This window comes from Drosophila albomicans, chromosome 2L (assembly GCF_009650485.2).
Source record: "Drosophila albomicans strain 15112-1751.03 chromosome 2L, ASM965048v2, whole genome shotgun sequence".
NCBI classification, from domain to species: domain Eukaryota; kingdom Metazoa; phylum Arthropoda; class Insecta; order Diptera; family Drosophilidae; genus Drosophila; species Drosophila albomicans.
Window position 1 is genome coordinate 25,163,883 of NC_047628.2, and position 15,310 is coordinate 25,179,192.

General features: G+C 40.2%; 1 protein-coding gene and 1 non-coding gene across 2 annotated transcripts; one reads left to right on the plus strand and one right to left on the minus strand.

Moving 5' to 3' along the window:
- Positions 1–1,064: 1,064 nt before the first annotated feature.
- Positions 1,065–15,163, minus strand: LOC117564715 (uncharacterized). Its single transcript, XM_052002961.1, has 4 exons — positions 15,077–15,163; positions 3,221–4,096; positions 2,168–3,101; positions 1,065–2,045 (listed from the first exon to the last, which is right to left on the minus strand). Exons 1-4 carry the CDS (start codon positions 15,135–15,137, stop codon positions 1,736–1,738), a joined length of 2,181 nt encoding a protein of 726 aa, XP_051858921.1. The 5' UTR covers positions 15,138–15,163; the 3' UTR covers positions 1,065–1,735.
- Trnar-ucu (transfer RNA arginine (anticodon UCU)) lies at positions 7,756–7,828 on the plus strand. Its single transcript has one exon. It is a non-coding gene; the product is annotated as a tRNA-Arg (tRNA).
- Positions 15,164–15,310: the final 147 nt, after the last annotated feature.

The following is a 15,310-nucleotide window of genomic DNA, read 5'->3' on the forward strand; positions in this document are numbered from 1 at the left end:
GAGAAAAAGTGTTGAAAAACAATATATTTCCACTGAGAGGTAATAACACTCACTGTTTTTATTTTTAATGGAAAACTAGTCATAGGAAAAATCACTTAAGTAATCTTAAATTTATTAAAAACAAGTGAATTTGTCACACATCATTTTGCACGTGCTTGGAAAAATATTAAAATGTTAAACGAAGAGTGGCCAAATCACAATTATCACGATTTCTGTGTTTTGGTATATTTCATAAGAGGATATTTAAAAAATTTTAGTTTTGGTCACACATGAACGCAAGAACTTTGAAGCGGTTTTTTTAAATTCTAACTCATATTTCGGTAGAAAAAAATATTTATCTTTTTTATATTTAGGAAGAATTAAATTATACGCTATAAAAAAACGCAATATTTTAGGCGAGTTTCTTTGAACTATTTTGTTTTGTTTATTGGTTTCTCATACTCATTTCATACAACATATCGATATGTAACCACATTTTGTATAAGTGTTGAAACAACTGCATAATTTACAATTATTACGATAATAATAATAATATATTTTATAATTAACAGCAACCACCTAATAGGAGTATTTGAATATAAACTAATACTTATTGATTGTATTTACAATTGGTTTTACGTGCATCTTTCATTGAAAGCACACAATACGTTACGAAAAAATGATAAAAATTAAATTACGTTGAAGCGCAGCCATTAATTACAATTAGAATAAATAAATAAAAAATACTAGTTGATCTATATAAAAATATATATATATGTATAGAAAGATTACAATTTTGCAATTTGGCTAATGAGAGTTGTACGCTATTCAATTGTATATAATTCTAGATATGTTTACAACTAATTCCGAAGGAGGATGCTTGTTTTTATAATATATACAATATAAATTCCATATACATAACTATAATAAATTGTTTTTAAATAAATATATAGCAATGCCTCAAATATACAGATTATAAAATACTTTAACAAATTCAATTCAATTTAAAATTGCATTACTAAAATACTTGTTCAAAACTGTTGTTGTTGCAGTAAACCGAAATGCGGAACGAGCTGCGTTTGCCGTTTATCATTTTATATAGAAGAGAGGAGGATCCTTCAGTTATTTAATACTTATGTTTACAGGCTAATTGCATTAACTATTTACGTTTTGTATTTGTTTTTTTTTTGTTTTTAGTTTTTTTTGGAGCTGGAGATGGAGACGGCGACGATGCACTGGGATTGTCTATGGGGTGTTAAAATTGTTGTGTTGCTGGTCCTGCTTAAGTTTAGCACCTTCTTCATCATCAACTCCTCTTGGTTTAGGCGGCACGTTTGCTGTGCTGTGTGCTGCGATTGTTCCGCTGCTGCTGCGACGTTGTTGCCACCGGCTGATAGCAATTGAGATTGGCAGACATGCGACCAAATGCGGCAGCCATGCGATTGGGTAGCCGAAACAGTTGCTGCTGCAGCTGCTGATGTCGATGTTGCTGTCGCTGCCGATGTTGCCGCTGCCGTTGCCCGGTGCAATCGCGAAGCTGCGCCACAACCTCGGAATGCTGCACATACGAGACGCGTATGTTAACCGCTTCATCATCATCGTCGTCATCCGCATCGCCATCGCCAGCACTGTCCACATCCTCGTAGTAAGAGAAGCCCGCCGGTGGCGGTGGTATGATCGGTGGGCGTGGCAGTGGCGGCGGTGGCAATGGCAATTGTAACTCCGCTCTCCGCGTCGTCGCCACCGTTGCCGCGGACTATATGTTGGCATAGTACGGCGTTGGTGTGTGGGCATCGCAGGGCTTGACGCGCAGCTTCTGCTTGTAGTGGTATTCCTTCAGATAGCTCTTCAGCTGACCCGGCAGCTCCAGCTGATTGATGCCATCGTAGGTGGTATTGGAGACAATGGTGGCACGTGCCAGCTGCTGCAGCGAGAAGGTCTGACGACGATGCAGAGGCATGGTCAAGCACGGTTCGAAGAACATTACGCACGACGGATCCTTGTAGTGCTCCAGCAGTCCGGTGACCGTCAAGGCGGAGAACACGCAAGGATCATGACAATCAAAGCTGCAAACGAAAACAATACGGGAAAGTTAGTAAAGCTTGACAAATCAATTGGGTGCAGTTGACTAAGTGAAGTTGAGTTGTCACTACGCCAGCAGCATGTGTCATCATCGTCATTGACTCACCTAAACTTGTGGCCGCTCTGCTCGATGCGCGCATGCAGTGATCTTCCATATTTGCGGAATGTGACCGAGAATAGGAACTCCTCCTGGGCCGAATCGCGCAGCAGGAATGTGCCCTCTGGTTTGCCTTCGAGCAGACGCTCGGCCTCATAGCGATCCATTTTGCCAAAGTAGAAATTACTATTGATAATCTTCTCCAGATCTGGTACCAGACAATGCATAAAATCAATCTGTGAATGCACCGTCACGCCCACGCCATAAGGTCCACTTGCAGCAACGGAAACAGGGCGAGGAGCCTCAATGGGCATAGGAGGCAGCACATTGGCCGCATCTGCTGGAGGCGCTGGCGTTGATGGCGGAGGAGCTGCCACCACCATGGTGACCAGTGGCGTTGCGGTGTTGCTGTTGCTATTGCTGCTAGTGCACACCGTGCAACTGTTGGGCGCCTGCGTCTCCATCACAAACTGTGGCTGCGGCTGTGAACTGATGCGTATGATGACATCCCCATGCGCATTGGCGGGCCTTGCCCAAATGGCCAATTGGCTGGGTTCTGCCACAGCAACAGAGTTTCGCTGCCTCTGCATCGGACGACGTGAAGCTGCTGCTCCCGTTGACGCAGCTGTGCCTGCGCTGAGCGTGGGCGGCGTTGAACGTCTGTCGGCGTTGCTGCGTGTCTTTGAGCTGCGCGTTGATTCCTTTTTGTCCTTGATGGCAGCAGCATTTGCATTGGAATTGCTGTTGCTAAACTCCATCATGCCGCGCAGCCCGCGCAAGGCATCGATGCATTTGCATTTGCAACAGCGTCGCTTGGATGTGCTGCCTCCTGTGGCTGCGTTGGCTGCTGCTTCTGGCAGGGAAGTTGTCATTGTGTTTAATGAGTTGGTTTTGCTGCTCCGACTGCTCCGATTGCGACAGCAGCTGTTGCCGCTGTTTAATGCTAGATAAATGGAAAGTAATGCCAATTGGTAAATAATTGCTCGATATATACTCGATGATGGGATGATTGGGGATGGTGATGGTGATTAGGGCTGAGGGACGGACTGTGATGGTGCTTACCTTGCGCACGGCGTTGTGCTTCACTCGACAGCATTTCGTTGACTGGCGGCGGTTCGAGCACCTCGCAGTACTCGACGCCTTCGGCGCTGCTGCTGCGACGCCGACGCAGCAACGACGATGTTGCTATTTCCGACTCATCATCGTCGTCGTCGTCGTTGTCGATGGCGTCGTCGTTAACTTCGTGCAATTGTAGCGTTTTGACCGCAGCCGACGCCGACGCAACGCTTCCCGCTAAATTGTTGTTATTCACAACGACGAGCTGTCTTTCGATGTTTGTTTTTGGCGCTTCCGTTGAACTGCCCGCAGTTCGTAACGCAGCACCTGCCCCCGATGTGGGTTTGGGACCCGCCCCCGTTCCATTGCCTCCCGCCACCGTCGCTGCTGCTGCTCCTCCTGCTATTGCCGCACCCAACGTCACATTCACAATTTGTTCATTTGCATTGAGCGTGTCCGCTACCGTCGTTGCCGCAGACGCTGCGGCGCCCTCAACTAATGCCAGCTCCTGTTGTTGCTGATGCTCCAGTTGTAATTGCTGCTCCTGCTCTTCATCCGTCGCATTGCCATTGCCAATCTGCATTTCGGCCAATCGTATTTTAATTATTATCTGTCGCACCTCTTCAACGGTTCCCGCGCTCGTCGCCGCCTCGCCTGCTTCCGCAATCTGCAAGCTATACCTCGCTTGCTCCCGCTGCCGCTCTCTCTGCTGCTGCTCCCGCTGCAGTTCTAACTCAGCTGCTGCTTGGCTGCGTCGCTGATATTGGCTTGACTTTGATTTGCTCTTGGTATTGTGGGCAAGTTGGCTTTTGCGGCTGGCAACGATGTCAGTTGGTGGCCTGCTCAATTGATGACCCATTGGAAGCTGTCTCTCAGATGCTGCTGCAAAGGAATAAGAAAACAAAAGATATATTACTAAACACTCAAAAACAGTCAAAGTTTGTATACACAAGATTGCCAGATTGTTGTAAATTCGAAATTTAGAATACGTTGGCGTTGCCGTACCGTCGGTAAAAGGACCGTTTAAATTGGCTGTCGTGCAAGGCTATTTTTAACTGGCGATATGACCACCTTTTGCAACTAATTAATATTTTAGTGCTTTCAAGAGCTGCATTCGCAATCACAATATTAAATATGAGCTGTTATTCAGTATTTTCTCACAACAAGTCATTAAACTGTCACATTTGTCTGGCTATTAACTGAGTGTGAAATGTCTTGACCTACAGCAACAAAGCTCAACAGCGACGACGACATAGATACTGTATGCCCCCCTTCCCTGCTGCTGTGACTTCTGTTTCTAGTTTTCAGACTTAATTACTTACTCTTAAGCAGCAGTTGAAGTTGAGCCCCCAGCAATGCGCCGCTCTCTGGTCATGGGGCAATTAAGAATGCAGTTGCAGATAATTCCACCCCCGCAAGCACTTTTATGCACTTTGCATGCTGACGCGTTGCTTTCTCACACCACTTGGCCACACTCAAACAACTTGCTCGCTCACTCGCTCTCCCTCGTCTTCACTGTTGCTTGCTGCTTCTTTCTCTCCCCCGCGAACTGACTCATGCCGAGCATTGCTCAAGTAATGGCCATTAAAAACAATGGCGCGCACATACCAATCCCACGCATGGACTCTTGCCACACACACACACTCACACACACATGTGCATAGACAACATCTTTATCCCCAATATCGTCAGCTATTTTTAGACATTGAATACGAAACGAAACAAGTACCCCCCATAATAAGTACTAAAGTAAATGAGATTTTACGACGAGCATCTTCTATCTCTCTCATAGCATATATTATGGGTCAGTTTGCATCGTTGCATTGTAATTTCACAAATCATTGAAATGGTAATCGAAAACCCCAAGGCGAGCTCTATCTGTCACTCTCCCACACACACTCCATCTCACTTTCAAGTTTACTCAGTACCAATCGCCATAAAAAAGAAACTCATTCACAAGAATTACGCGAAATTTTCAGTGATAACACTTGCGCTTTCAATTCGTATGTATTTGAAACTGTCGTGTGCTCTGGCAACCCTGAGCTGTGGCTATATCCTTATCGCTATGGCTAATCAAAAATACCTCGTAATGAGATGAGTCATGGCTCTAAGGTCGACCATGACACGACACGCACAAGTTCCAAATGAGTCACTCGCAGAATTACGAATGTGGTTCGCCAATCGAAGAATTCCCCAAAAATGGAATTGTTGGAAAAAGGCGCTATCTACTATACGACTACGACTACGAATGATGTTACCCGTTGTCAACGGAAATCGAATTGCCTGTCATCATAATGGTTATTCAGTCGAATAATTAGATCATACTTCAACACAATCGAACAATAGCTAATGACAATCACGACCAGTGAGATAATGTGCATTTAAAAATTAATTGCTACGTTCACCATTCGCAATTCTAAAAGGTAAAGTACTTAAAAGTATAAGAATAAAAGTGTGTTAATTGCACTGCCACAAACTATTAAATAAAATATTTATAGCATCTGTGAGGCGAGCACAATCATTTATTCAGATTTGCATTAATTAACACATCATAACAATGAAACAGTTACACTCGCTTTTGTGTTAATAAAAATAAACTTGTATTTTATTTAAGCAGGAGCTTAGAGCTTTTAGCTGAATTAAAGGTTTATGAACTTATCTCCAACCTTGGATGAATTTTCGGCGATGATCGAGATTTCAATTGAATTAAAAGTGGGCATAAATCACAAGCTGTTCTGCTCTGACATCATTTAATTGCATTTGTAACAAGAATGAAATGAAATTAATGTGTCAGCTTTGAAGTTTAACAACTGCCTGCTGCGTAATTAATAATTATGGACTTACGCATACACTCGATTTCTAGGAATTAAGAAATTAACAGTGCATTTTCGTATTGCGGACGGTCGTGTGCTTGGCCTGGAAAATATGGAGAGAAATAAAGCTTCACTTCCCGGAAATGCGACACGCCAACAACAACAACATCAATAACAACGACAGCAATAAAGTAAAGGCTAAAATGGATTGCAGCTCTTAGCAAGCTTCATTTGTTTTTTTAGCAAGAATTCAGATTTGGATTCGGCATATTAAATTAAACAAAAAGAAAAAAACCGACATACTCAATTAAAAGCGAATGGTTAATTGTTTAGCTGGAAACACAATTGAAATTGAATATTTATTGAATTTCTAAAAATTAATGGCATGCACCGTTAGCCGCTAACAAAACGGCACAACGGTCAGTGGCGCCATCTATGGTCGAGGGGGCACGTGCTAAATGCGAAACTCAACGACCTTTCCCAATCACCGCCAAAGTGAACGATGATCGATGAACGCTTTGTGCATGTGAATCACAAAAAAAAGATACGATCGATGGTTGTCTCTGTCTGTCTCTTTCTAGTCGAGAAATCGCGTATGATTCTATATTTATGAGAATGATGAAATCGGCTTGGGCTCCCCCAACTTCGAAACTGCAAACCTGAAGTCGCAAGACCAGATAAAACCGCATAGCTGAACAATGCTCGTGCTCGTTATAAGCCCAGTTGGTAAGTTCGCAGTAGTAGGTAGGTAGGTAGGAAACCAGCTACTGAGCGAGGGAGAGACTTATACTCTTTTTGGATGACTCACAGGAACCGAAGGTGTGAGATACGAGGTAGCAACAGCGACAGCGACAGCTACGTGCATTTAGCAGCCGGCCTGGCGTTTTCGCGGAGGGCCCGTCATACCGAAACCTTTTTCTTCTTTCTTTCTGTCAGTTTTCGCTTCGTTTCGTTTCGTTGCCATGAGCTGAAACGCAGAAGCACTGCTGCAGACAATGCGAAATTTCATCAGAAATCCAAATACAGATAATGATCTAATACATAACTTGTTCGTGGTAAATAAAAGTAAAGAAAAAAAAAAATGTTGATAAACGTTTCACAGAAACTTGAAAATGACAGCCTGGGGAAAGGAGGTGTCATGCTGATGATGGTGTCAGTGGTGGCATACTCGCTGGAAATCTATTAAGCCGGAACTTTTTTCTAATAAGCACCTGCACAATATTTTCAGAGCACCGATGACCGATGATATCTGCAGTTCAGTTGAAAACCGCACAAACACAAATTAAGGTTTTAGCACATCATCACAAAAATATGACTGAAAATTGGTGCTCATTAGTTAAGGCAATATTTTAACTAAATTTCAAAATTCCTCGTATTTTAATATTAGCAATGACTTCACATTTCTCAGGCTTTCAAAGTACGAGTCGCATTGAAAAGAAAGCTGATTAGTTAAGGAAATATTTCTAAGAAATTTCAATATTCCTCGAAATTCAATAAACTTAAGTATTATTATAAATAAGAGTTGATTAGTTGGGTAATATTCCAAGAAAATTTCAAAATGAATTGCTTTTTAATAAATTGATATATTTAAAAAGAAATTTCTAATCAATTCGAAATGATTAACATTTCAATTTAAATTAGGAATGATAACATCGATAACAATCAAAATAATCGATAGTTTCATTTAAATTAGCTTTACTGATGTAAGTTTCTCAGTTACGTAAGCATGTCCCTTTGGCGCAGAGGATAGCGCGTTGGACTTCTAATCCAAAGGTCGCGGGTTCGATCCCCGCAAGGGATGCAAACATTTCCTGGTATTTTTTATATATTTTTTGTTTCAAATATTTGTTCGTTTGTAGTTGAAGCGGAAAAACTCAGCAAATTGTCATAGTTTTGAGTTGAGAGAGAGAGAGAGAAAACTTTTGTGGAAAAGGGGAAGTAACAACATGAAACTATCACAACAAATAGAAATTCCCAGCTTAACTTTACATAACTCCCTCACAACCCCCTCCCTCCCTCGAGGCACTTAAAAAGCCATTTCTTGGCTAGTACAACTATACAACTACAACTACAACTACAACTACAACTATTACTAGAGCTCCCAAGAGGTGCAGCATTGTCATGTTTTTACGCTGAAATTGTCACAAGAAAACGAAATGAATTGCGGTCAACGCTTTGAGCTCGAAGTCAAGAGAGAGCAGATGAAGGGAGGGAGGGCAAAAGTAGGCAAAAAGCTAGGTGGATGAGCAGGCAGCAAGTGCAAAAACCAAAGTCGACTCAAACAACACAGAAACAAAAAAAAAAACAAAATAAAGCCAATGGGAAGAAACCTCAACAATGAACAAGAGACTGAGACAAGGATAAGGATAAGCAGCAATGCAAGGGGGAAAGACGGGATTTTTAAAGCGAATTCAATTACTTTTTGTTGTAGTTGTTGTTGTTGTTGCCGCTTCGTTGGGCTCCGGCTTCGTCTTCGACGTTGGCGTCGACGTCGCCTTTGTCGTCGTTTTGGCTTTTGCCGTTTTGTTTTTCGTTTTCATTTTCGTATTTCGCTTTTCGCTTTTGCAGTTTTTACTTGGAATTCGCAAATGAACTTCGCTTGAAAACAAAAAATCACATGCAAAGCAGAGCGCGGCAACAAAGCGCAAAGTGCCAAAGGAGCGCAACGAACAGACAGAAAGACGGACAGCGGGTGTGTGTGTGTGTGTGTGGGGGGACTTTTGAGGGGGGTGTGAGAAAGCGAAGCGTATTTCATTTTGATATTTTTTCGCAAGAAAATTGAAATGAGATTTATTTATTACGTTTTCATTTTGAACGCTTTACCTCCCCTGCCCCTCTCTCAATCCACTCGCCTTGTCCTCTCTCACCCCCTTTCCACTATCATGCCACAAATATTCGCAGCTCCATTCATTGCGCTTCACTTGAAAATATATGTAAGTGTGTGTGTGTGTGTGCGTGTGTTCGTAAACAATTCTCATGGCAATTCGGCATTCATATGGCAATTTAATTAGCAATTCCATCGAAAAAAAATAATACAAACACACAGACACTTCTCACCCACGGCATTAAGGTTTACTCTTTATATTTTTATCTACGAATCTGCCCCTCTCGCTCCCTCTTTAATGTATCTTATGGCATGCTTATCATGTGGTTCGTGACTGATATGCTTGAAGATTTGCCCATTTGGAAATAACTAGAGAAATCTCCATTGACGTGGGTAAACAACAAACGGTAAAAATAATCAAATCAAATTCTCACAAAATCCCATTGTTTTATTATACTTATGTATGTATGTATGTGCTACACTCACATACATATATCTATGTATTTATAGCTAGTTATTGTTTATACCCTGTGCAGGAAAGTCCCATTAAATAATCACAACAAAATATGCATTCCATTTTCTTAATTTATGGGTTGCGTTAAGTACATTTCGTACACATGTATTATGAATATTATGAATTATGGAACACGATCAAAATTGTTCATAAAATCATTTCAATCTTCGATAAGCTTTTTTTTTATATAAGAACACAGACCTTGAACATATAATATATTACTGTTTTTAAATATATTTCTTTAAGAAAACATAATATTCGGGAGAAAAGTATTTATATAAACCTCATAAATCTTCGCTATACTGTTTGCATATTTTTCAGTTTCTTAATTAATTTGAAAGTCTGTGTTAGGGCATTGTCAAAGTCGAGTAAACAAAGAAATAGCAGCAGCAGCTGGATAGTGTGCTGAAGTTGTTTTCAATTGTTATCGCGAAATTCGGACAGACATTTTGTTATCAAAGAGCACACAAAGGTAGCTGGCAGGTATTTTGACATGTGTGTGTGCATAATCATAATAATGAGAAGAGAGAAAATAATAATAATATTAACAACATTAATGTGAATTGCGGCAGTTTCTTGGAAGCGAACCTAGCAGGCTAGGCGCAGAAAGGCTCTCATGATAAATCCACCATACACACACACACACCAACACACACACGCACACACACATGGACAATAGAGCACATGAGTATTTCTTGGAAAATGTGCACACGGTACTCAAATATGGTGGTGAAGTCATGAAGTTGTTTAAAAGGTACACAAACACAACACACCCGTATAATAGTGTGTGTGTGTGTGTGTGTGTGTTGCTGTTTTCTGATTAAACGAAAGCACTAACGAAAATTCAACTTAATTTTGTACACTTAGTCCAGCAGTCCAGCTGTGGCTGAGTCGTCACTCGTTTATTTTTTATTTGTTGTTTTGTCAAGGTTGCCTCAACTTTTGGGATCGGCCTATGTTTAGATACAAAGCACACACACACACTCATCTGTCTGTTTTGCAACATTTAGATAAACATCTTTTGTGTACATATTTTGTTGTATGCTAATGATGTTAAGACACCAAAATTATGAACACATCAGCATAAGATAAAGCCAAAAAAAGGTCTGCCTAAGCTAACGGTGCTTTTAGAACGTTTGCCATCGAGTTTGCTCGACAGTCAAGCACTCGCTACCCGCAAATTAAATGCTGAATGCAACCAAAATCATATCATTCTCGTTTAAAAAGTACTACAAAGGGCTGTCAAGATGTTTACGCTGACAAAGCAAGCAATAACTCATAAGTTATGCATCTCAACTACTTTTCGTGTAAACTTTGAGCAAACTGAAAACTTTGTCCCCCCACAAAAAAAAGCTTTGAGAACCTCTTTAATCATTGCGAATTCCTTTGCCACCTACCTGCACCTCAATGTTGAGGTAGGTTTCACAACTTTGGTTATCAACACTTTGAAGCTGTCACAATTTCTTTTTTTTTCGGGTCTATTCATATTGTGTATTCCCACGGGTTTACCTTTTAGTTAGGCCAAAGAATGTTAACTGAATGCTAATGCATTAGACTGTCGAGTCTTTATTTGTTAATGGCAACGATTACACTTTTATAAATTTAGTGATTACGATTACCACGAACCGGAAGGCGATACGCAAAAAATTATAAAGACCCGATTCATATATAGTATATAGTATAGTCGTATGGCTATTGTTGCGACTTATCAACTCAAGCCCATATAATCAACACGACACACGCCTAGTTCCAAGCAACTGGCCATGATAATAATCAGAAGGTTCTCAAACATTTCATTGATAAAATTACTACGAAAAATGTTGAAAGCTCTTGTGATTAAGATTAAATAACTTATCAGCGAGTGATGCGCAAAACGTACTCAAAACGTGACAAATTAATGAACAAATCACTTAAGATTACAGATATACAAAGATAGTCTATAGAAAGTCGTTTTCAATATTCTATCGTAATATCAATCTGGATTCCATTTAAAACCTAGGACTTGTTGTACTATGATCACACAGTGATTCATCACAATTCCCAGACTGAAAATCACGGTGTCAGTTCTGATAATACAAGTGCGTATACACTATATACATATATAATATATTATACACACAGTGCTTATCAGGCAGAGAGCGTTGCAAAGTTGAAACGAACGAAATTCCAAGAACAATCAAAAGCGCTTCGTTTTCATGGAAATGGAAGGCAAATATGTGCACACCAGACGTGCTGACAAAAGAGACAGAAGATGGCGGGAGGGGGAGGGGGAGAGAGAAGAAGGAGGAATCGAATGGGGGTTTGAGATAAGAGTAAGCTGGAATTGAGGCAAGATTTCAGGGGGGTTTAGTGGGTGGCGTTCAACCTGAATTCACAGAGGTAAATAATGTAGGTGCAAATGTATCCGAGTCTAAAAATATGTTTTATATAATTAACGTTTTTAGTCAAACTGAAATGATTATAAAAGACCCTGTATCTGAAATTCAAATACACACAAAAAGGGGATTTTTTTCTCCATTTGACTACAAAACACTTTTAAAAATTATCAAAATATAATATCGTAATCGCTGATGCTGAAATCTAAAGTATTTTGTCTGTGAGGTCAAAGAACTGTAAACTCCCCAGGGGTCGAAATAATCGCATGCTTTCTTTTGCGAAATTTCCAACGAAAAAAGGTAAACTTTTCAAACGAAACAAAAAGAAATGTTTATTAAACAAGGTCGTCCACTTAGAGACAACATCTCTCATCGACCCTGTTTGGAAAACCCTTTAGATTTGGGCTCGACTTGTTACGAAAGTCGAGCAGAGTTAAAGCCGAAAAGAAATTAACATAAGACAACAAGTCAAACTCGTAGTCAAAAAACCAAACTGAACTGAATTCAACCGGTTTGTTCAAACAAAAATGCTGAAAACAACAAATAATAATAATAAAATAACAATAATATCGTTTCACCTTTATGCCAGAGATAAGTTGGTCAGCAATGATTTGCTATGAAATACAATTAAGCCAAATGAAATGAGCAGAAATAACAGAGAAACAAACAAATGAATTCCAAGCAAAGAGCCTCAAATAAAATTGAGTGTTTTGCCCACATTTCACTTTTGGCATTGCGTTTCAATTGAACAAATTCACGCGAACAATTAACAATGAAAAAAGAAGAAAAAAAAACGAACGAAACACACTCCTATACCATATAGTAGTATGTAGTGTGTACATCAAATTGAATTTCCACGAAATCTGCACATAAATCGAATAACAAACACTAATACAATGGAAGGTAAAAACAACAATAGCCGCAGCTGAAGTTGGGACAAAAAAACAAAAAGGAAAAAGGAACACGAGTCTAGGGTGGGAGGAGAAAAAGAACAGAATGCCAATCTTCTGCAAGGGTGGGGTGTGTTTGATATATCAATAGCATGGATTAAGTGTGACCAGCTCTATTGGAATGCGAAATAGGAGCACTTCAATAAAGAATGGAAAGCCCGAAGAATGTGTGAGCAAGAACAGCTGAAGTGGCAGAAGAATAGGAATCTACACAATTGATGAAAAGCATATTATTATATTTCAATGGAAATATTCCAGTGTGACCAGAGTAGAGTGGAATACACATAGCGAGAATAGAATGAACGTCAGTTTTGATGGCTCAATAAATTAGTTGAAAAGTCTATTTCGACGTGAAATTAGAGGAAAAGTACCCCGCTGTGATTTATTCAACAATGAAAATGTAATAATTTTTTTGGGGAAGAACTTCATAAATCAGTGCAACGTCATTTTGATAGCTCAGCTATTTATTTGTTCATGAGTAATGGGCAATAATTAGCTGAAAATTGCTTTTTATTGCATTTCCGGTTGAGGTTGCCTGTCCCAGCTTTTGTAAACTTTGAGCGAAACAATACGAGTTCCAATTAAGTACAATTTGCTGATTTTTAAATGAGTTTTAGCTGGAAACCAAATAAACTCTCGCATACATAACAAATATTGTAGACAAATGACTTGGTTTTATAACAAATTAGTTTAGCTATAGCAAAACACTTTAACAATTATAAGAAATGCAAATGTGAACAAGAAGATTTCACATTTCAGACTTCAGACACATAAAGACTGATGTGCTTTTTGGCCCCAGGGTGCATCTATAAGCCAATTAACCGAACGCCCCAATTACATTTATCCTTTTTTGTCCATACATTCATACATATGTATGTCCATATGGCTGTGTGTGTGTGTGTTGGAAATAATTTCAATTTCACATGAAAAGCTATTAAAACCGAGAACGCACTCAAGTTTAATACAACAAAAATTCAAGGAAATGAGCGGAAGAAGCTGGTAAAAACCCGCTTTTACCAAGAATGATCAAAAAAGTGCACACACACACACATACAAACACATGCACACACGTTACAGGCAACAACAGCAACAAAGTTAATAACACCTTTTCTTATGAAGGGTACGACGGATGGACGGACGAACGAACGAACGAAAAAATATCGCCGCTGTCGAGAGTCGAGTTGAGTGTGTATGAAGTATGGCTTCAGCCGAATTGAGTAGCGAGCCAAACCAATAACCCAAGACTCTTCTGTCACACTGTTTCTCCATCTCTGTCTTGCGCTCCACAAGTATGCGAGCGTGTGTGTGAGGCCAGCTTCAGCTTGGCTTGTGGTGTTAAATGTTTGCAGCCGTAGCAAACGAAGCAGCATTTCATTCAATAGCCGCCACAACAACTACAACAACGACAGCAGCTGCCAACATCACCACCCGCCAACTTCGCCGCGTTCTCGTCTCCCTCTCATGCTAACTGGCTGCCCATTGTGTTGTTGTCAAGTCGCTCTGTGTGCATGTATGAGTGAGAGAGCGCAAGCGAATGAGTGAGAGCATGCGACTACTCACTATATGTGTGTGTGTGAGTATTGTTGTTGCTCTTGCTGTGCTGTGCTGAGCTGCTGCTGCTGTTGTTGGTTCACTTGGCTGTAGCTGCTGTGGCTGTCTGTCACTTCTCAGAAATCGGTCTAAATTAGAAAATGCGTTTCTGGGAATTTCGTATCTCTTTTGGGCACAACGAAATAACGCAACGGCGACACCAATACAAAATACAATATGTACACATTTTATATTATACAAGATACTTATTATATATTTATTAATGCCTCCTAATTCCGCGAATGCCCTCGCTATGTACTCAAACACACACTCATTCATCATCTGTGTACGTACAACATCAAACTGAATTTATCAATGGCATTTTGTATCATTTTTGCCACATACACTACTACTACAACAACAGCAACAACAACATTGGGAACGTATAGTGTGCAAAAATATTTTCTGTGGTCGCAGCCAATTTATTTACCTGTTTAATCGCTGCTCTTGCTATTTTTCGTTGATTTTATTTGTTGTTGCACTTGCTGATTTATTTTCTTTTTGCTAGTTGGCAATTTATATAAATTGTATTTTAAGCATTATTCAGTTTTTAGCTTGCCCAGCACACATCCACTAAAAACCCATTTGCATTGAGTTATATTCTCTCTCATTCACTCTTTTGCACTTCTCGATTTGTTGTATTTAGCTTGTTGACACACGCACGATGATAAATTCATTGCTTGCACTTAGACACACTTAATACACAATTCTTATATGCACTTTCATTCGAAGATTGTGTGTATATAATTTCAACAATTCGGTCAATTTCACTTAAGCGCAACGACGTATCTCAGACCTTTTATAACACCAAAAACTTGCTTATTCAACGACTGCGAGATTCGTGCGTCCAGCGACATCCGAATTTACTTCTCGTTTGTGCCAGTGTGACAGACTCTCTGGCGTGAGTGCCAGCGTGACCGCAATATTTACTGCAAAATATACCTCAAATGTGCTGGTTGCAATGGTCACACTGGTGCAAGTTACTCCGCTGGCCATTATCGATAAGCACTGTGGGCATTCCCACAGCTCG